Genomic DNA, 21,621 nt, shown 5'->3' with positions numbered 1-21,621 from the left:
GTCACCTTTCGCAATCGTATTTCCATCCCCGGCTCCCCGAGACGCAAGGGGGGTTGTTGTGTTGCTGTCCCTGGCTTGTCGTTCCGCCATTTCATTCACTCCATCTCGCACGCGCAGATTCCGGCAGGGATCTCTCCTCCCTCCATGCGGGGAGAGGCACGCGACGACCAGTCCGGGGACGAAGGCGGTGCTGGTGTCGGGGAACGCCCGGCGAAGCGGCAGCGCCAGGCAGGCGGCAACGACACCGCTGCGGTCGCATCAGGAGTACGTTGTAAACGGCCCGCATTCTCACCGCTCTCTCTCTCTCCCCCTTTTTTTTTTCCATTTTTTTTTTAAAAAAAAAAAAAAAACTTGTCCATCACTGTCGCTGCTTCTCCGTGCCGTAGGTAGTTTCCGTGGCGCTGGATGGATTCTCACAGACGACGAGGATGAATCGTGACGATGCCCTCCTCGGCGCCATGGATGCACCCGAATCGGCCATCGTGTCCAATTGCGCGCCCGTCCATTGTCATGCAACAGCTTGTGGGCTTCTTGCTGACGCCCAGCCGTGAACCACTAGGCGCCTCACCGGCGACAGGCCGCGTGCCAGCCATGCCGGCTGCGCAAGGTCAAGTGCGACAAGAAGAGGCCCTCTTGCGGCATCTGCACCGTCAGCGGCCAGGACTGTGAATACATTGGCGACCAGACCGACAAGTTGAGGTGAGCCAATGCGCATGCGCCCGGCTGGACCCTGAATCTGAATACCTTGCTGACTTGGAGCCCCTTGCACAGCTTGGAGACGGCAACGGCCACCTTGCTCGACCGCTTTGAGCAGCTCCAGAGAGAGTTTGAAGCGGTTAAGAGGGCACTCCACGCCAGAGGTCCGTTTGCTCTTGTCGGCTCTCATCCCGTCTCCAGTAGTCTCGGCTGATTTCGGCTGCACAGAACAACCGACGCCAAAGCAAACCGCCTCCTTTCCCGTGACATCCGAGGACCGCTCGCAGTCGGCCCAGTTGCCTCCACGACTCTCAACCGTCGAGGCCTCGCGCGACTTCCTGCAGATCCCGCCTCACCGCGCCAGCGCCGACACCGTCCTGCGCTGGGAAGTCTTCCAGGACAAGTATCCGCCCAACGCCCTCATCGGCGGCCTGTTCACCCCCGACCAGACCGAGTCCGGCAGCGCGGACACGCCCTCGTCGGACCTCATCATCAACGCTTCCGGCCTCACGCCGCTCGAGGACGAGCACATACCCAGCCTCATCGATCGCTTCCTTCAAAACGTCCATACCAAGAACCCGATTTTGGACGTGGAAGCCCTCATCAAACACGGCCGCCGCTGTGCGGACCAGGGCATCGGCTGGGACGGGCGGTCGTGCCTGGTCCTCCTGGCTTGTGCGCTGGGCGCCGTCGCGAAGCCCTTTGGCAGATCTGTGCCTCCCACGCCGTCGTCGCTGTCCACGGGCAGTGACGATGCTGCGCGACACGGGCCGCAGAAAGCCTCGTCGCGCCGTTATGCCAAAGAGCTCCAGCTAGGCGACTCGTGCTTCACCCTGGCCTGTCGACGCTTAGGATCTCTCAAGTACTCAATGCTCGGCGCGCAGTGCCACTTCTTCGCGGGAGGTAAGGCGCCGGTGCACTCTGTCCGTATTGCTTGCCACACGAACCGGGACGCTGACTCGTCGCTGCAGTATATCTCATGTACACGCTTCGCCCGATCCTGTCATGGCATTACTTTCTCCACGCCTCCATTTTCTGCCAGGTCCACCTCCGGATGACGCACGGCATCCTGGGCGACTTCACCGAAGTGTTGAGCGCGCCGTCGCGGCACTCCAGCTCCACCGACCGCAAGTCGCGCCGGCTGGAGCAGAGTCTGTATTGGTCCTGCTTCAAGTCGGAATGCGAGTTCCGGGTTGAGCTCCCCCTGCAGCAATCCGAGATAAGCCTCGGGGAGTACCCCGACTTGTTCCCCTCTCCTCCGTCGCCGATCCCCACGGACGGCAAAGACTTTGGCGCCGAGTCGCCCCATCAGACATCGCCCACGGCTGGCAGCCTTGGCGGGGCTGGCCCCTACGAGTCCCGGGCGAGCGTCACCGACGAGGCTGTGGAGCTCAGGAAACACGCTGTCCGGCTCTGCAACGAGGAGGAAAGCTGGTACTACTACATGACCGAGATCGCCCTGCGGCGCATCGGAAACCGCATCATCAACACATTCTTCAGGCAAGAGAGATCTACATGGGCTTACATCAAACCTCTACTCAGAATGGCGCAAGAGTTTGAGGCACAGGTCTCCTCGTGGTCCGCCCATCTGCCCCCGGCGATGCAGCACTACGAAACCACGTTTATAATCCGCGCGCCGCACTTGAACTGGAGCGAAGCAGGGGGCAGCCATGCCAGCAGAGAGTTGAGTTGGGCCATCGACAACCGTCTCCTCGAGATGCAAACCTGGCTCTACCAGCCTTTCCTCTACTACCTCGTACACTTTGGATCAGCAAGAGCCGCCGGAACAAGCCAGCAGCCTCGCATAAGCAGCCTTCTGAATCCATTCTCCCCCCCAGAGCACGACTCTCCGCAGTCTATGGACTCGTTCAACGCGCGCGCCGCCGTCGCCGGGTCGGCTCTCGATGGGCAGGACCTCGCGGTGCTGCACTCGCTCATCGCCTCGGGCATCGAGTGCTCGCTCAAGACCATTGACGTGCGGTCGCGGGGTCACCGCCACCACGGCCTGTGGTACGACCTGAGAAGCATCATGTGCGCGTCGCTGGTGCTGCTCGCCGTCGTCAAGAGCGGCAACGCCGCCTGGATACCGGGCGGCACGGAGACGCTCTGGGGCGCCGCGCCGTCGTCCGACTACTGGATGGGCACGCAGACACCGATAGGCGGCAAGATCGCAAAGGTGCTAGCCCAGTTTGACTTTTGGGCGGGCGAGGCCCCGGACCTGTTGCGCTACAAGGAGGTGCTCGAAACTGTTGTACGGGATGTCAGAGGGTCATGAGAGAAGAGTGTAGATGGGATTGCCAAGATTGCGTTACCGGGGCCTTGGAACCTCCCCCCCCCCCTCTTTGTAGCGTCACTAGTAACGTTATAGCTATACCTATACCTTGGCACATGGGCCATGGAAGTTTTCGCAGATGGGTCTAATATTTACTGGTCAAATGCCGTGTACAGAGCGTCGGGATAGATCCTACATCTCTTGGAAAACAAGCTTTGTTGATCGATCGCTCTCGCCTGCCTCCGCTCTGACCAGCTCAGCCAGCATAGGCCGGCCGACTAAATCAGCCACTGCCTCGACCTCTGCACACGCAACAGTGGACTTTCTCTGCTGCCGGGGCTCGACGTCAATATAGCGGTCATCAAGTCGACAGGTTCACCCTCAGGCGAAACACCAGTCCCAAAATAGGAACCCGAGTCGCCACGAAATAGACATGAGAAATTGCGCATTTGCATTGAGAATATGGCCGTGAGGTGCAGAAGCCTGCGCTTTTGCTTTGTCTTCCCAGTCATTGCCCACAAAACCATTAACCAACACCGGCCAGACAGTACCAACCCAGAACTATGCATTACTGTAAATTTGTAGTTTGTACCCATGCTCCCATTTATGTGATTACATCAAGTCGTGAGAAAGGCCGTCTCTTGGACACTGTCGATGGGGCTCAGAGACCGCAGTCGGACAGAGGAGCACGCGTGGCCGTGGCGTCGACGCGGCCAAATTGCTCGGCCTGGCCGTTGGTCAGGTCATTCATGGCGGCCAAGGCAATGTTGAAGCCCGCGGCGGCATGGTCAATGGCCAGGACGTTGATGCTGCGGCCCTTGTACTCGAGCTTCCAGCACCCGCCACACTCGGGCGAGTTCCATCCGGCAACGACGCCGACACCACCGACGTACGGGAAGCGAGGGGCATTACCCAGCACCTTCCAGCCGTAGCGGGTCATGAGGCCGTTTTCGCCGTCGGAGCAGGCCACCTCTGTGAGCGAGCGGCCGCCGCCGTCATATCCCCTGTCGTAAGACACTGAGAAAGGTCTGGTGTGAGCCGCGATTCACTGATCGACCAAAGTCATGGGTATCGAGAGACCTACCGGTATCAGCAATTGCGGTGCCAGCAAGAGCCATGACGCCGAGTAACTGAGAGAAGTGCATGATGATGGTCGTTGTGTTTCAGGTGGCAATGCTTAAAATCGGCCGAGGTGGGCAAAGGCTCTGTCTTGATGTTCGACTAACTCAAGCTTGTCTGATTTGACACTTCACTCTCTCACGGGGAGGGTCATCAGGTTAAATAGTTCCCGAAGCGAGGACATGCGTCGGCTCTTCGGTACGGGGCGCAGCTATTCGTATAACACAGCATCTCCACCGGTTGCCTCAACTGTTGTTGCCTCACCGCAAGCCGTTGCCGGCTGCCCCGTGCGCCTCGTTCGGTAGATGGAGGCATCAGAACCGCTGTATCCACAATGCTACCGCGAGGTCCCGCGAGGCCCCGACCCGTGAACCGACGCCCAGCCTGTGAGCAGTCAAGGAGTTGCATGACGATCGTTGGCCGCGCACGTTCGTATTTCGGGCAGCGTCAGATTGCCGTATGCAAACCAACATTGGGTGGTGTCGACCGCGTATCCTACAGTATGCAAGTCCCTATTATTAGAGTATTCGTACTTCGTGCCGTGGCTCGGTGCAACATGCTGAAGGTTACCGTGGCCAGCGCTCGTACGGGCGGTTTACCCCAGCCGTGTGGCCCAAGCATCCGAATTACGCAGTGAATGACACGGCCAAGTCCCTTTCCGACGCCCGTGACCCAATCGACGAGGCGAGCCGTTCGTATTGGATGGGGACATGAGGGCTGCACGGTGCACCTGACGGGAGTGGGCGGGCCACAGATCAATCTACAGTGAGACATGATCGGCAGAAAGAACACAGATTTGGGCCGCCGTCGTCATTGATCATGAGCTCGCGGCGAAACATACGAGGACGCGGCCATTGCTGATCGGCTGTGCTCGTATCTGTCGAGGCGACGCTGCAACAGAACCCCGCGTGCGTTGCGCCGGTATGTAACCTGGCCGTTAATTATAGGAGCTGTGACTGCTTTTTGTAACGGGCGCGGCCCGATGCCGAATGGATGGCGATGTCAAAAGATTACGTGGAAATACAAATGAGGCTCTGTTCCCTTCGTCGCTGTCACACTGGCTTCCTGCACGAACTGTCATAATAACATGACCTCCTGCGGTCCTGGGGAGACGGACGGAATGATGTTTGCAGTGACTCTTCCATTTGCAAACGGTTGACTGCCGTCCACTACGCCCCGGTCTCGCGTCTTAGCGGAGGCCCGGCAACGGCCGACAACTGGGGCAATGTCATCAAGCCGGCTTGGTGCGTGCCGTTATGCGTGTTGGTCGCACTACATCGGCGAGAGGCCACCTGCCGCATTGCTTCTCAGACCCCTTCGCAGGCAATCGGGGGTGCTCAACGGCTTGCAGTCACCTTGAAACCGAACTGGGAGAGCTGACGACCCGGCACAAAGAGTCCTCGACTCTCCATCTGTGCCAACGTGATGGCAGGGCCTGCGGCACAGTCAGCGGAGGCTGTGCAAAGCGGCGACCCCGACTCGTGCCGCGTCATTGGCTCTTCTCCCCATTGACGGACGGGTTCCGGTGTTTTGGGGACCAAAGAGGGTGAGTCGAAGCCAATCGTGGGAAAGCCGGTTGATACCCAGTCAGACTCATTGTCGACCGGCGATGTGCCCTTGTGGGTGATTGGCAGTCACAGCTCTCCCGACCAGCACAAGTCCCGCTCGCCGCGCACGACGCTTTGTGCGACATCCGTGTCGAGTGCCGAGATCGTGGCGACCGCCTGTGTCCTCTGTGTTTGGTGGGCATTGCTGCGCGTCGCGCCCGGCGCTGTGAGGGGTTTGCCAACATCATGATCATGCCACTTTACGCCCAGATGGGAGTAGGGCTGGGAATGAAATGCTGTTGCTGTGCTGGTGCTGTGCTCTGCAACCGACGCGGGACAAGCTGCAGACCTGCCGGCCAGCCCTGTAGGGCGCCATCGACTCCCGCCCCAGGATGCCGGCGTCACAGCGACGACCGTTTGGAGTTAGCGGCCCCGCAGCCACGCAAGACGGTCGTTCGTGGCGTTTGGTAGCACGGCAAAGGACCGTTGAAGAAGGAAATGGCGTCGGATGGCAGCCGGGAGAAAATATCGAGCACTCGCTCCTGCGCTTCTGGCGCAGCAAGATGCAGCTCATTTTTGTCGCCAAACACCCTGCCGAGCGCCAACAGAAGGCTTGCAAGTTGCTCCCGCGGTCGCTCCTTCCCAGTCAGGTCGGAGACGGACGGGGCGTGGGCCAGAACCTAAATGGACAGCGACGGCACAGCTGAAAAAGCCCATCGTTTCTCGCCGGTAAAGCCACAACCTTATCCTGGAAGCTCGCCATTGTGCTGCCACAGCCAGCTGCTCTCCTCCAGTCTGTCATGATTCCCACCGACATCAATGGCCGCCACCGTCGACGATGCAAAAATCCAGCCTCTGTCGGCGTCTTCGACGGCCTATGAACTCGATGACATGGCCGTCTCCATCAAGCCCCTGCGGCCCAACAGCCGCCAGGCCTCATCGTCGTCGTCGTCGTCGCAGCGAGCCGTGTCTAGCTACGCGTACGAGCAGTTCCACCGCGGCAAGCAGCTTCGCCACATGGGACTGCTCAGCCTTTGCCGGTGGCTCCTCACCGTTGCGCTCGCCATGTCCATCTACGGCGTCATCTGGAGCTACTCGGACAAGGAGGCCATGCCGGCCAGCAAGAAAAAGGAGTTCAACTCGCTCGTCATTGGCCTGTCCATCGCCCTCAGCTTGAACCTGGCCAGCTCCCTCAAGGGCGACGTCGGCGAGCTACGGTGGTGGCTATTGAGCCTGCGCGACTACACCCCACGGGAGGCCGATTTGATTTTGCAGAGCGAAAGCCTGAGCCGACTCGTCATGCTGGGCTGGACGTCGCGCCGCCCGGTCGTACAAGCCTTCGTCTGTCTGTTCGTGGCACTGAACCTGGCCTCGCAAATTGCGCTCGCCCTGCTCGGCATCACCTACAACGTCAACCCGGCCGACAAATTCACAGTCACTGCGCCAGGCATCGTCTCGATTCCCGACATGTCAGACATCCAGGTGGGACCGGCGCTTGCCAGGAACGCCTCCCGAACCCTCAATGAATCCCAGGCCATTAATGCTAGACGATACACTGCCAACACTTTTGGCATGGTGTCCATCGCTTTCGGGGACGACGACATCGCGACCCTGCCCAAACCCGGCAAGATCTACAACCCCGACGACCCCTTCTTCTTCTGGAACGACGAGAAGGGATCGTACACCTTCGTCTTCTACGAGTCGTCGCCAGACGGTGCAGTCTACTACTCCAACGTGGCCTCAAACCGCACAATTTCAGTACAGGCCGAGTGCGACAGCTGGCGCGTACTGAAGGGCGGCGACGGCCTCAGTGCCAACATCACCGTGCAGTATAGCGACGGAACCAAGGAGGACTGGGAACTGCCGTCTGTCAATGGCCCGGATCAAAGCATCTTTCTCCATGACCCGGCAAAGCAGTCTTGGGATAGCTCGGGCCAAGTCGACGTTTTCGAGGCGTCAAAAACAGACCCCTGGGCGTATAGCTGCAATATCACAGTTGAGCCCGTGGTAAATGCGGTCATCAAAGAGCAAGAGGTCGGCGTCAACGTGACGCGGTACGCAGCGCCGGCGATTGCTCTCCAAGGATATGGCTCCTCGGTGTATGGCCTGACCAACGACACCAAGCAATACCAATGGCAGAGCTACCCAGCCCAGTCGGTCTTTGGAGCGCCCGTCAACGGTTCTGCCGAGACCATGGCCAGGACCGTCTCGAGGTACGCGATTGGCAGCATCGCCATCACGACGCAGAGCAACGGGAACATCAATGCTCGTGGCATGGTACCCCAGAAGGGCATCACCCTCGAGATTACAAACTGGACATATCTGCACCTCATCCTCGGCCTAACGGTCGGAATCCAGCTGCTTATCGCTGTCGTCTCGATTCTCGTGGCGAACCGGGTGCAGGTGCGGTGTCATAGCTACCTCTCAATGGCTGCGCTCTTGCGACCCGCGCTGCAGGGCGTCAGTTGCAGGGGGAGCGCGGCAGACGGGCAGGAAGTTGCCTCCATGATGGGCAAGGATACACGACTTCGATATGTCCGGGACCGGGGTGGTGGCTTCCAGGTTCAGTCGAGCGAGCTCTGAGTAATTTCGGCGGCAGGATACACTGTCATTGTTTTCATTTACATAGCGACTGGAGCTTCCTGGGAAATAAAATGTACGATTGAGAAATATCCCATAATTCGGAACCTAATTACTAACATAGGCCATGGGCGTCTCGTCGTCACGGCTGGGTGGTCTTTGCCACCTCGCTCTAATGCAACGCTTCAATGTTCATTCGGCACAACAAACTGCAGCACCGCATTCCTTAAGCACACACAACAGACTTACCTCCAAGGTTATCTCCTCGGGAAAGCTCCGCTTGAGAACGACTCTGGTGTGTGCCGGAGGCCTGCCCATAAGGCTGAGTAGAGAGAGGTGGGCCCATCAACGGCCGAAGCCAGAACAGTCAATTGCCGAATTGAGTGGCAATCGGCAAAGTTATGCCCTCATGCAGCAAAGGCGAATTGCTGCGCAAACCCGCCTCGTCTGAGACAGAATGAGCCATCGCGCAGTGACTGTATCCCACAAGTGTTGCTCGATTGCTCGCCCCACAGACACGCGTTAGCATATATAGCAAAGGCAAAAGGCAAAGCCAATGGGTGAGTCACTCGGTGACCCTTAATTACTGAAAGTCTTAATCACACTCCGGAAGCACCACTGCGTCCTCCGTCGCTTAACCATGCACAGCCACGCCCCATTGATGGCGCGTTCGCTGGGTAGCAAGAATTTCCCAACATGCGCCTTTATTGATATCATATGCCCGTGCGAAGCTGAGCATGGCTGCCGGCAATCATTGAGCAGCAGTTGCAGTTCTCGGCACGATCCGACGACCCCCGTGCGTCAGTCATGGCCCTGGCCTCTGTTGCGAGCCTCTCCAGGCTCCTGTACGTGACGTCCACGCTCTTGGTCTTATTTTTCGTTTTCATTTCATTTCTCCTCAATTACGGCAAGAAGAACCACGAAGAGCGCTCGGTACTGCGGAAGACTGTCCTCAGGACGGCCGTAATTTGTCTCATTGCAGGAGCATATGTTGCTGAGGCTGTTCTTGTGGCACTCCGCGGAGATGGTCTGGGGCAGCGCCAGGACCACGCCGTTGCGGCAGGCTACTATGCCCTGGCGTGGGCCGCCGTCTGCCTGAGACCCCGACTCGTGGTCACGGAGATCCTTGGCGTGGCGACGCTTTCTCTTCTGTTTGGCGTCGCATCATTGCTCATCGAGGTGGCGTCGGGCGGGCACACACAGAAGCAATCGGCCGTGCTGGCGGTCCAGATCAGCCGGCTTCTCCTCGCCGTTTGCCCGCTCGCAGATTGCCTCTTCCGACGTCCCTGGCGTAAACAACAAAGCGGCGGGAGCGCAGAAGAGGCCACTGCCTTCCTGGGAGACGGCGCGGAGAGCCCATCGTACGGCACGGATCGGCAGTCAATCAGTAGCGACTCGACACGGGGATTAGGCATGGCTAACGAGGACGACGTCAATGACGACGATGACGACGACGATGACGGCAAGGATATCCGAACGACGCAACTGCGCAAGAGCGGCAGCTGGACCGTCTATCTCGAAAACTTCAAAGTCTTCCTCCCGTACCTCATCCCAAGGAACGACGTCAAGGTCCAAGCCTGTCTCGTGGTCTGCATGCTTTGCCTCATCGGCGACCGAGTCTTCAATATCCTCGTCCCCTCGCAGCTCGGACTCATCGCCGACAAGTTGCTCGACCGGCAGCTCCCCTACGCGGATCTCGCCATCTACTTGGTCCTTACGCTCGTGCACGACAACTCGGGGATGCAGATGATCCTGGCGCTGGCCAAGATCCCCGTCGAGCAGTTCTCGTACCGGCGGCTCACCAACGCCGCCTTCGCGCACGTCATGTCGCTCGCCATGGAGTTCCACGCCGACCGCGACTCGGCCGAGGTGATGAAGGCCGTAGAGCAGGGCGGCGCTCTCACGCGCGTGCTCGACACGGCAGTCCTAGAGATGCTCCCCACGGTCGCCGACATGGCCGTCGCCTTTGTCCTCCTATACGTCAAGTTCAACTCGGCCGTCGCGCTATGCATGGTCACGGCGTCGCTGCTCTTCCTCGCCGCCGAGGTTGTCACATCTAGCTGGAACGTCGATAACAGGCGGCGCGTTACGCGCGCGGAGAGGCGCCAGGCGAGGGTCATGCATCAGGCCGTCCAGGGCTGGGTCACCGTCTCGGCCTTTAACATGTTCTCCCACGAGCGACAGCGTTTCGGCAGCGCCGTCGACAAGCACCTCGCCGCCAAGATGGACTGGTCCAAGTGGGATGCGTACATTACGGCGCTAAGTGAGGCCCTCATCCCCGTCACATTCTTCTCGCTGGCATGCCTCGTCGTGCACGAGGTTCACGCGGGGAGGTCGTCGCCCGGCGACTTTGTCTTCCTGATCCAGTACTGGGACTTCCTCATCTGGCCCATCAAGTTCCTGTCGCATGAATACCGCTACCTTATGGCGGATCTCATTGACGCGGAGCGGCTGCTGGACCTTCTCACCACGGAGCCCACCGTCTCGGACAAGGAGGGTGCGCCGCGGCTCGGCCCCGTCGTCGAGGGCAAGGTCGAGTTCGACCACGTCGACTTTGCGTACGACGACAAACGCACGGCCATCCGAGACGTCAACATCGTCGCCCAGCCAGGGCAGACGGTCGCGCTCGTCGGCACCACGGGCGCGGGTAAGTCGACACTTGTAAAGCTTCTGCTGCGGTACTACGACGTGACGGGCGGTGGCGTGCGCATCGACGGGCAGGACGTGCGCGACGTGACGCAGGGCTCGCTGCGCGATGTAATTGGCGTCGTGCCGCAGGACCCGCTGCTCTTCAACGCCTCCATCATGGAGAACCTACGGTACGCGCGCTTGTCGGCCTCGGATGATGAGATCTACGAGGCATGCCGTGCGGCATCCATCCACGATAAGATCCTATCCTTCTCAGACGGTTACTCAACCAAGGTTGGCGAGCAGGGCGTCAAGTTATCGGGTGGCGAAGTGCAGCGGCTGGCCATCGCGCGCGTCTTCCTCAAGGACCCACCAGTGCTGATACTCGACGAGGCGACGAGCGCCGTCGACACGGAGACTGAGGCCGAGATCCAGGCGGCGCTGCGGCGCGTCAGCAGGAGACGCACGACCTTTGTGGTCGCACACCGGCTGTCGACCGTAGTGCGGGCTGACCAGATCCTCGTCCTGCACGAGGGCTCCATCGTGGAAAGGGGCAGGCATCAGGAGCTACTGGATAAGGGGGGCAAGTATGCCGCCCTATGGCGCAAGCAGCTTGGCAGTACCGATGAGGATGTTCTTGTTGACCTATAGATTTTGCGATTTTTATCTCCTACTCTTAGAATCACTCTAGCAAGCGTTGCTACCGATCGATAGAAGATATTCCGACCACTTTTGCATGCCCGTTGCCATTCTCACGAACACGCAACACCCTTTTCTCAACTGCAACGGCGAGACCATCAGTGCTAAACCTACTCGATGTCGGTCCCGGCCGTAATGATGTCTCTCACCACCTCGGCGGCTCGCCTGAGGCGCTCAACAAACTCATCCGACTTGCCCTCCCCATTGATCACCGTGAATTGAACACTATTCGCAACGTAGTCAGCCAGATTGCCCCTCACAAACGGGGTGCGTGGTGCTGTACTCACAACTCATCAAAGACCTGCACACCAACCCAGACGTCGCCCTTGCGGGGCTGGCATCTCCCCATCTCCGGCAACCCAAACTCGGTGAAGCTCGTGCAGACCGGGCGCTCCGTCGTCCTCTTGTATATCTCATCCTGGTAGAAGCCCGGAAGCTCCTCGCCGGGTCTTAACATTTCGAGCAAGGCCATGAGATGCCAGCGAAACCCCTTCCCTCGTGTCGATAGCGTCACGAGCCTCGCATGGGACTGGACCGCCTCCAGGAACAGCCGTCTCTTTGTCCCAGCGCTAACACTGGGGTCTTCGGCAGCGGCACAGAACGCCTCAACGGCCGGCGTCATTAGATAGATCATGTCCGTCCGCCCTCCGCGGAAAGGACGTAAGGATATGACATCCACGTCGCCCAGGGGGCTGAACCCGAAGAGGCGGCGAATGGCGACTTGGATCACAAGCTGAATGACCGTTTTTGGTGGAAGCTTGTGCTGTCGTAGATATGTCGCCGCGTAGTCTGTGTGCTTTAGATTGGCGAGAGTGTAGCCGCTGTGGCTGGGTTGGTATTGGGCTCGGAGAGCGACGACGTTTTCACTGAGAGTCGGGGGGATGGTACATGGGAGATGCTGAAAGTCGCTGCCAGTCACCGCCGGCTCCGTGACTTCCCCATTAGATGTTTCGTCGAACTCGTCCGTGGCGAGGGCTTTGATGAGACCGCCAAAGGTCGTGCCGTCGACCATGGTGTTCTCGCCCCAAATCGCAGACACCCCGTTGGCGCAAACGATGAAGGCAAGCGTCTTGTCCAGCCACCGATTCGAGTTGTCGTCTAGAAGGAAGACACTCGCGCGCTCCGTGGCCGATTCTGGAGCTGCATCCTCAAGGTTCACGATGAATAGACACCGCTCCACCGCCGTGATAAACTCCTGATTGCTTTGACTGGTCGCCATGACCTCTTGCCGGCTCTCCAGCGCTGTCAGTTGGCCTGTCTCGCACCAAGAACGTCCCATCTCCTTACATTTGCCCACTTGTCGCGATGGTCAGCAGTGAGAATACCCACCCAGTTTATGTCGTTGGGTGCCTGCTTAGATATCGTCTCGAAGATGGATTTCAGTTTGTCATATGCTATGACCTGCCCATTACCGTCCCTGAGTGGAACCTGGTATGCATGGCCACGTTTCATGGCAATCAAGTGGTCACTCTCTGGGTAGCGATTGTAAGTATCACAGTCCGGGGCCGGGGTGCGATTGGAACTGAACAGCCAGTGTAAAGTCGCTACTGTCGCTGTTCGAGTTAGCAACCTCGCTCCCCTCGATCTCATCTCATCCAGCAAGGCGGTATTCACTGTCGAGTGCTTGTTCATTATAGTAGTCTTGGCCAACAGTACCCGCATCCAGCGCTAGTTCATACCCATACGCCGCCAGGGAGAGCCGCGCCGCTTGGTCGGCCTGAGGGCGACGAGCTGTGTCCTGGCCGGGAAGCGTGGAGAAGAAGTTGCGCAGCCGAGGTCGCCAGTCTCGCCAGCGCAGCCACTTGTTCCTGACGTACATGTCGACGACCTCGTCGTTCTCGCCTTGCTCGCCCGAGTGCTGCACCAGGCGTGCCTGCAGCTGCTGGCCGAATCCGCCGGGGCTTTGCAATTCTGTTATGGCTTGGTGGGTGCGTTCTAACTCCTCCTTACTTCCGATGTGGCTGACGGAGTCAAGGAAATCTTACAAGGTCGCCTCCAGCGGTTGCAGAAGTGCTCAGTGTAGTCGCCGACAGTCCAAATGCAGACCAGGCAAGATCAGAAGGTCTCTTTGAGTCTTGCAGTAGACGTTCACGTAGACACAGCTGCTAAGATGGGCAGCGAGGACCCTTGAAGGTAGCTACCCATTCCGCAGGTGGTGCCGTGTGGCCTCCCATCAGTTGATCTCTGGCATTGCTGGGGTGAGTTTCGTCGAGACCTGGGACCTCAAAACATGCTCGGGGCTGTAGAATAGGACATTAGCTACCACTCCCAGTTGTTTGTCTCTCACTCGAGCTAGCTTGTCGCGACACGCTGTAGCTGCGCAAGCACCCTCTAATGACGTGTAGCTCGCCGGCCTCACTATTCCATAGCAATGCGGCAGTGCAGACGTATGCAGCCATCTAGCTAAACAACACCACAATAGAATGTCGTACAAACACATGGAATTATGCCACGACCCAGTTTACTTTTGTGCTTGGCACCGTGTCCATCCTGCTTTGGGTCCAGAAGATGCCAACCTTGCACAGATATCTCTTGATCCCTGGTGTGGGGAGCCGTATTTTGGCCGTCTGGAGCAGCAAACCAAACTGCAGTCCAAAGTCGTCGGACAGGACCACGGCATAGTAGACAGATTTCTTACCAGCCAATTCCCGAAGCTTGGAGCGCAGGTCCGTGTCGGGATCCTTCTTGAGCATCATCCTACCTCTCCCACTTCCCTCCTCCCTCTCTCTGCCTATGGTAGTGACGAGAGCCTTGATGGGAGCCTCTTCGTTCTTCAGAGGGTCCTCGGACGAAGCCAAGATGCCGGCATAACGAATTCGCACGCCAGAGTTTTCCTGGATCACCCAGCCGGCCACTGCCTCGTGATCCCTCCTCCTCAGCTGGGACACTGGAGCGGCCGCATACACCGAGGAAACCCACCCGTGGTTCTTGGTGAAGGGCATCATGCTGCCGACTTGATAGTCGCCGAACCCGGTCAAGGTGTCAAACTTCTCCATGCGGTAGGCGTTGACGTCCGTCAGGGCCGAGTAGAAGGACGACCCCAACTTGCTGGCGGCTTCGCGAATGAACGAGAGGGGAAACGTCTCGAGCACGAGCACGTCATCGTCATGTCCCGTACTACTGACCTTGCCGTCCTTGTCCGGCTTGCACTCCTTGTACCAATCCACGACATCAAGAGCCGACATGATGGCCACTGCGCGGGACCGCTTACATACACGGAGGTTGGCGTTGATCATGACGTCGATGGGGGTTAGTTGTCTGAGGACCCAGCCGAGCTGCGTCTTATGCGACAGTCGGCTGAGTGCCAGGCAAGCATCTGGGATTTGACTTCCAGACGTGTTACCCACGCTAATGAGCTGCTTGGTGCGGACTCCGGATGGGGTTTTGGGCAAATCAACGAGGGTAAGGAGCGTGGACAGGGACACCGGCGTCCCAGTTCCGTCACTGAGCGTCTCCATAGTTCTGGTGCACAGCTGCAGATTCGGACACAGGACAGTCTCCTGAAGCGTCCAAAGGGAAGAGAACCAGCTAGACGGCTCCACGCTCGTTCCAGGCTTCAGGAGTTCAGGTTGGGCCCTTGCCCTTCGGTGAGTCTCTTGGCGAATCTCATCGCTCACCTCTAGATCCGGGTGGTTGCAAGTGTTCTGCAGGTACCGGAGCCCGATATCGTCGAGAGCAGCGGCTGTGACTTTCCACTCCTCGACGTCGTTCAGCCACGCCACGCATGCTTTGGATCGTCTAAAGATGGCAGTCTGGTTGGCGACCTCGGCATGGTGCTCCGGGGAGTCATTCTGCGGTAGGCAAAAGAGGTCGAGCCAGACGTAGTCCGCCTTGAGGCCAAGAAGCATTTCTGGGACGTCGAGAACGTCATACAAGGTGTTCGCCTTGATCTCCCACGGCACGTTGGGGACACGCACAAGCTTCGGCGGCCGGCAAGTCCACCGCCCCCAGGTGTGGCTGACACACACGTAGTCAGGGCACTTCGCGAAGTCGCTCGTCCGAACCGTTTGCTTGGCCTTCACATCCCACAGATAGCGCGGAGGATCGGTGGCGACGTCCAACATCAATGCGTAAGCGTCGCGGGAGATGTCGCCCATGGGCGGCTCCTGGAAGAAGATGTTGTTTTTCCACCCGTCCATCTCTCGTACCGGCTGGACGTACGCTGGAAGGGCCGGCTCGTTTTCGTTTGTAGGGCTCCTCAGAACAAGAGATCTGTAGGTTGCCCAGGAAAAGCGCATATGTATGGCGTGCCGCGCCGCGCCTCGTCTGCAGGCCATCAGGTTGAGAAGTTTGGGCCGGGGGATATGCGGCTCCCACTCCATGGCATGGAATTCGCGAAAGAAGAGCTCAAGACAGGCGGTATGGTAGTGGGAATGGCACGTCCACTCGTGAAAAAAATCGGACGACGTCGGCGGTGTAATCGATGCCCTTTGACAAAGCTCCTCCACGGACGCAAGAAATGCATCGATGTCTCTCTTTGGCGAGTACCGAGAGTTCCACCAGTCGTCGAGGATGCCGAATGACGTTTTTTGGATTGGAGATAGCTCCGCACGGAACTTGTCAGAGGACCCGTAGAGTTCTCTGAAGCGATTCCAGTCGCGCATGGCCATCTTCCACGAGTACAGCCTATCAACTTGGAGGTCCTCCTTCGAGGTCTCCACGATGTAGAGATGAAGGGCGTAATATAGGGGCACCTTGCCGAAGATGCCGACCTGGTTTGGAGAGTATTCGCGGCGCAACTTGTCGTCTGCCCGCCTCCAATCCTCCAGAGGTTCCTGAAAGTCCAGCCGGTGGGCGCCAAGGGCCACTCTCCTCTCCTCGAATGCGTCATACTCGGCCCAGGACTCGTTCCACATGTCATTGTACTGGTCGGAGAATTGGTAGCGGGACGTCAATTTGACGTAGAACTTGGGTGCCAGCAAATTTGCCGCAAACCTCTCAAAGTCATGGTAAAAATTGGCTTGTTCCGGGCTCGAGGCCTGCTGCACGGCTAACTTGGGGTCCATGTTGCGTGATGCGGATTTGCTTGCCCTCAACGATGGCTTCAATGCTCTGCGCTGGAGCTTGATTCGCGCGAGTAATTTGTTGTCAAGACCTCTCACTCGGTGCCTGAATCTGGTTGCTTCATGTGAGCTGAGGTCTGGTCGGCTACGGCCTCACCGTCTCAGCCCCACAGCGCTTCAAGTCCGACTCCGAATCATGCCAGCTTGAGTCCAGTGCAGAGACAACACGCATCTCAGCAGAGGCCGAGGAACAGGCACACAATAAGCCGGCCAGGAGAATTGCCGTGGGCGCAAGCGGGACCACCCGATGGTCGATGCGTTGATTCGCCAGAGTGCGAGCATAGGCGACGACTGCCTGCATGATTGCTGACTGCAGGGGAGGCCATGCCTTTTTCGTTTCACGCTCTGATCATGGTGAGAACCCCCCGGATCGCGACAGGCGCCTCGGACACTTACTCTTTGTTAGGTGCCAAGCTGCTTTGTGAAGACTCGCTTCCGCTTCTCATGATCCTCAGCATATACCAACACACGGCATCACCATGTCCGACCCTGGTGGCGGCGACGTCTTTGGCGCCTTCAACGCCTTGCTCGGCTACCTGGGCGGGCAGGCCGCGACCACAACCATATTTGACCGCTTCCTCTGGCCGCAGCGCCATTTCTCGTCACTGAGCCTCGAGAGCATCCCGCGCCTGGTCCTGCTCTATTCCATGGCCGGACCCATCAGCCCCGCGGCCCTCGAGGTCATGGACGCGGTCTACCGCTATGGGCTGTTGAGCGGCGCGGTCCAGGGCCACATGCTGGGCACGGCATTCTACCGAGACCTTGGCATGAGCTACACGATGCACGCACTGGGTGCCGAGCCCGAGCGTGTGTCGCAGGTCCGCAACTGCATTTGGGTGCAGGCGCTTTTGAAGATGCCCATACCGGACCTGCAACGACCTCGGCCGGACAAGGCCGCTGAAGAAGGTCGGCCTTTGGAGCAGGCAGGTAGCACCGGAAGGCAGCCTGTTCGGGCCAGGATTACCGTCGACCACTTGGTACTTGCCAAAGCCACGGCGGCCGACATTGCCAACGGGGGGCTCCCTGTGGTGCGCGAGGGCATAGGCAGCATCGGACTGGAGACGATGTTGGCCATCTGCCTGGCCGAGCTCAGCGGCATCGGCGTCATGGTCGGCGTAGCCGTCATCCTGCGCTCGCCGTGGGCCATCCTCTTCGTCATGCCGCTGGTGATGCGTATCCTGGGCGCCCTTCTCGCCGTGCATCGCGAGGGCCTCGATGACTTGTCGGAAGCGCCCGACGACGAGGCGCATCGTGTCTGGGAGGTGCAGTGCCCGGCCACCGAAGGCAAGTTCATACTCATCTCGGGGCCTCCGAGCGTGGTGAACCAATTCTTCCGACATTACGGGCACCCGGTGCGCAGCCAGGCGCGCGAAAGGGCGCAGCTTGTCCTCATTGTCGCGTTCGGGACCTTGTTCCCCGCCAGCCTGTTGTGCCAGGTGCTGTGGATGCCACGGACGATCCAGTTGGTGTGGACTGTGTGGCAGATCTGGCTCGTCATCGCGATGCACCTGGACCGGTACTCACAAAAGGGGACGTGGCGGTCGACCGCGGATGCGAGCATCGGGAGGGCCTTTTCCCAGACAAGGACCGTCGACTTTGACAATAAGTGCACCGAGACGTCGATTCTGTTTTGCCAGACGCTCAACAAGCCGGGGGCTATCAAGGCGACGCTAAATACGACGCTTGCGAGCAGCTACGGTAAGGGGAAGAAGTATATGAAAAGTTTAGTATAGTATTCCTCTAAGATATCTTAAGACCGGATCTATGCTTAGCCTGACCTCGGGGATAGTTCGAGGCTATTATTACTAGCGATAAATAAGAGATTAAATAGGGCTATTTAACGACTTTATATTAATGTGGATAGTCGAGGGGGTCGCGGCACTATTTGCGACGCGAGGACTAATAGTATATAGCTATATAAGGTGACTGCTAGCTGCCGAGGGTGAAAATTGCGCATATATACCGCGGCGGATGTTCGAAGCCAATGCCATTATATAGTTTGCTCCCTTATCGAGTCATACGCCTGTCTCGAAGGGACATCATATACCGTACCTGTCCCGACATATCGTCGACCTCTTTTTGGCCATCTTTCTCTTGCTGCCACATGACCATATGTCTGCGAAAGTAGTTCCTTACAATCCCCCAGAGCCCCTGGTGCCGACGCGTCAGACACACGTCCACATCAAGCTCGGTCAACAACCTGCAATTACAAGAGCTGCCACCGAACTTGTGCCGGGCTTCTACCGTAGGGAACAAAATACTGACGCGCAACAGACCGTCCCAGTTATTCCGTGATGATATGATCGGCAACAAATCCCACTTGGCGCAATTTTCAAGTCGCTGGGCTCGCAATGTCGAAGAAGGCCTTCTCTCCAGGGCCGTGATACGACAGTCGCGATATTTCTGGCAGTTGCATCGCTCTGGATTTGGATTTGTGTCGTCGTCGATCATGATGGCCACGAGGGAGCGCCTGGATTGCTGATCTCTTGTGAACATGACGAGCAGGGGGTTACGAGGCACGGGTCGCATCACACCCTGGGCTGTGGTGGTGGTTCTCTGATCGATCCTGGCTGTGGCAACGTCTTCTTTACTGGAGTAGCTCGTGGTGGAGAATGCAGTACTAGAATTGGAGGAAATGACGCTGTTTGCTCGACCTGCTTCGATGTGTGTAGAGGGAACTGACTCCTGTGAGCCGGAGCTGGGCCGTCTATTATCGTCCTCTCGACTGTTTCCAGACCGCTCCTTCATCGGTGACGGGATCCAGAGCTGGAGTGTTGTGTCTTCTTCAAACGACTCTTCCTTGCCGGGTCTAACAAATACGGCTCGTGCACGGGACCTGTTTCGGTTAACAAACTGTGCCAGCAAGCAATGGAACTAGGGGAACCCCACTCCATGAAACTCTCGGCAACCTTGAAATCAGTGAAGGCCTGCTGAAAGAGGAAAAGATCTCTCAGATCCATGAACAAGAATCGATAGGAGCTGGCTTTGTCCTCGAGGACGATCTCCAGTGGCGGTGTTTTGCCTGCCTTACCCACAGGGTCGGCATAGATGGGAATGAGCGTGGCTTTGCGCATGTTGATGTCCATGACACGCGACTCCACGACTGGTGGCTCACCACGAGAGCCCCAGGTTTCCACCAGTCGAAATCGGTGTTCGGCATGGGCTTGTCTTGATACTCGGACCGTCCTCCAAGCTGTGACGGCGGACTCCTTCGCGAGGGCCCTGGGGCTGTAAGTCAGCAACAGCGCGGCACTTCCAAGAAGGGTTGCTAACACTTCGACGACATCAATATAGAGTGGACCGATTGCCGGATGGGGTGTCTTGGTAGGCTTATCGTCTGAGTGCCATATCTCGAGCCTTTTGTCTTCGCAATTTGACACGTCGGGTGTCGTAAGTTCAGTCTCGAACCTCGAAGACTGCTGAGATAGTTTCTGCGTACCTGATGAGCACATGTAAACACAGGCATGCGTGAAAAACCCACCTCTTCGAGAGCTCTCACATATCCCGGCCAATGTGACATCCTTCGCGGATTCCGTAGCTCGTTGGTGTCTTTCATTCTATCCATCACGAGCTGGCATTTGAGGAGTGCCAAGTACTGATCGACAGGAGGGGATTGCCTATCGTCGTCCACTGAGATAGGCAATATCACGGTGCTTTTCTCGAACTGGATGAGAAAGCAGTCGGCCATCTCATGCAGGGTTGGCGGCCGGCCCAGTTTGTGACGGTCGAACATGCCTCCCAGCCTGCCTAGCAACGGATCCGGGATTCTGACTGAGCAGAGTTCTTGCTCCAGCCGTTGCTCGATGGCCGCTGCGACATCTGGATAGTGCTGAGCGATGAGGGTGTCGATGTTTCGGTTGACGCGCAGGACGTCTACGTGAAGGCTTGTGATGCGTTGAGCCAAGTCTCCATGAAAGTTGTTGATCAGATCGCTGAGAAGGGCAAGGAATTAACTTTTTCGTGTTTCATTGAGTGGTCTCCATAAGGAAGTCTTACATTTCGAAAGGCTTCAGAACATGCTGGATACGAGTGTTGTGCATCTGGATCCGGCTGCGCAGATAGTCAACCTGGGGCATGACATTGATGTTCCAGTTGATGTTCGTCGCAGGGCCCGTTGTCTGGGCATACCGTCGGTTGTCCCAGAGAAGCCTTTCGCACTCCACCAGCGTAGCCTCGTAGTCGCCAACAATCTCTGATAGTGAGGTCTGGTCGCCGCCCAGGATATCCCTGCTTTGGGCGCCATGTGAGATGAGCGACGTCTGGGCTCGTTTGATGGCACTCTCGAGCTGGCCAAGACTGGAGTGCAAGGCGCGCACGTCAGCGCCAAAGGCTTTGTAGTTTTCGCCTTGTAAATGTCAGCAAAATGATCATCGGTAGAGCTCCCTTCAACTTCGGCCCCTTCACGCGCCAGCTGGACAACGTCGAGGCATTCTGCGATGGCCTACGTTGAATTAAGATTGCCGCACGGACCATCGGGTCGTCACCAACCTGCATTGTTCTCCGATGCCCAACCCAAGCTCCATACAGTCCATGCAAGCTCAGCCAATCTGATAGCATCGCCTATTTGGATGGGTCCGGCCATGACAAATGAGTTGATGGAACAAGGCACAATCAGATTGCGATGTCGGGCGGTGACCGAAGATGCAGCAGAGTAGACCGATGAGCGGGCAGTATTCACCAGAAGTACCTACTGCTCAGCCTCGGAGGCGGAGGGCAACAGGGATGCGGGGGACGGCAGTGCGTCTCTATCTGTTGCCACGCTGGAGGCCTAGCCTTCCCTCACATGGACTTTGTGAAGTGGCGACCTCAGGCTGGACGAGTGCAAACTAGGGCGCAGGAATTTGAAGGTGCGCAGAAAGTGAGGGAACACAGGGCTGGTAGCACAGCCACGATTGACGTAGTTCCCCCTTAACGCATAACGGAGGCGATTGATTCGGAGCCATGGCCATGGTAAGAAGCGCAGCAAAGCGGTTGCTCATACCACTCTGCACAGCACGACCGCGGTTGCTCCCGTCCA

The 21,621-nt window shown here is 58.0% G+C and overlaps 8 protein-coding genes across 8 annotated transcripts; 4 read left to right on the top strand and 4 right to left on the bottom strand.

Moving 5' to 3' along the window:
- Nucleotides 1-144: 144 nt before the first annotated feature.
- On the top strand, nt 145-2,971 carry PLICBS_002031 (uncharacterized protein; the record flags this gene model as incomplete). Its single annotated transcript, XM_018321652.2, has 5 exons — nt 145-264; nt 578-699; nt 772-860; nt 925-1,599; nt 1,668-2,971. The coding sequence occupies 5 exons, from the start codon at nt 145-147 to the stop codon at nt 2,969-2,971; spliced, it is 2,310 nt and encodes a 769-aa protein (XP_018179131.1).
- Nucleotides 2,972-3,629: 658 nt separating this feature from the next.
- Nucleotides 3,630-4,113, bottom strand: PLICBS_002030 (uncharacterized protein; the record flags this gene model as incomplete). The annotated part of the gene is made up of 2 exons (XM_018321651.1): nt 3,630-3,985; nt 4,053-4,113. 2 exons carry the CDS (start codon nt 4,111-4,113, stop codon nt 3,630-3,632), a joined length of 417 nt encoding a protein of 138 aa, XP_018179130.1.
- A 2,340-nt stretch (nt 4,114-6,453) lies between these two features.
- PLICBS_002029 (uncharacterized protein) lies at nt 6,454-8,217 on the top strand (the record flags this gene model as incomplete). The annotated part of the gene is made up of 1 exon (XM_018321650.2): nt 6,454-8,217. One exon carries the CDS (start codon nt 6,454-6,456, stop codon nt 8,215-8,217), a length of 1,764 nt encoding a protein of 587 aa, XP_018179129.2.
- Nucleotides 8,218-9,021: 804 nt separating this feature from the next.
- Nucleotides 9,022-11,493, top strand: PLICBS_002028 (uncharacterized protein; the record flags this gene model as incomplete). Its single annotated transcript, XM_018321649.2, has 1 exon — nt 9,022-11,493. The coding sequence occupies one exon, from the start codon at nt 9,022-9,024 to the stop codon at nt 11,491-11,493; it is 2,472 nt and encodes an 823-aa protein (XP_018179128.2).
- A 158-nt stretch (nt 11,494-11,651) lies between these two features.
- On the bottom strand, nt 11,652-13,686 carry PLICBS_002027 (polyketide synthase; the record flags this gene model as incomplete). The annotated part of the gene is made up of 5 exons (XM_018321648.2): nt 11,652-11,766; nt 11,829-12,765; nt 12,867-13,013; nt 13,156-13,442; nt 13,667-13,686. The coding sequence occupies 5 exons, from the start codon at nt 13,684-13,686 to the stop codon at nt 11,652-11,654; spliced, it is 1,506 nt and encodes a 501-aa protein (XP_018179127.2).
- Nucleotides 13,687-13,985: 299 nt separating this feature from the next.
- PLICBS_002026 (uncharacterized protein) lies at nt 13,986-16,547 on the bottom strand (the record flags this gene model as incomplete). The annotated part of the gene is made up of 1 exon (XM_018321647.2): nt 13,986-16,547. One exon carries the CDS (start codon nt 16,545-16,547, stop codon nt 13,986-13,988), a length of 2,562 nt encoding a protein of 853 aa, XP_018179126.2.
- A 536-nt stretch (nt 16,548-17,083) lies between these two features.
- PLICBS_002025 (uncharacterized protein) lies at nt 17,084-18,337 on the top strand (the record flags this gene model as incomplete). The annotated part of the gene is made up of 1 exon (XM_018321646.2): nt 17,084-18,337. The coding sequence occupies one exon, from the start codon at nt 17,084-17,086 to the stop codon at nt 18,335-18,337; it is 1,254 nt and encodes a 417-aa protein (XP_018179125.2).
- Nucleotides 18,338-20,596: 2,259 nt separating this feature from the next.
- PLICBS_002024 (uncharacterized protein) lies at nt 20,597-21,098 on the bottom strand (the record flags this gene model as incomplete). Its single annotated transcript, XM_065599941.1, has 2 exons — nt 20,597-20,949; nt 21,071-21,098. 2 exons carry the CDS (start codon nt 21,096-21,098, stop codon nt 20,597-20,599), a joined length of 381 nt encoding a protein of 126 aa, XP_065456013.1.
- Between the last annotated feature and the right edge of the window lie 523 nt (nt 21,099-21,621).

Source organism: Purpureocillium lilacinum (genome assembly GCF_023168085.1).
Source record: "Purpureocillium lilacinum CBS 284.36 DNA, scaffold_2, whole genome shotgun sequence".
Lineage (NCBI taxonomy): Eukaryota > Fungi > Ascomycota > Sordariomycetes > Hypocreales > Ophiocordycipitaceae > Purpureocillium > Purpureocillium lilacinum.
The sequence above is the reverse complement of the archived record's forward strand: the minus strand, read 5'-3'. Positions and strand labels throughout refer to the sequence as shown.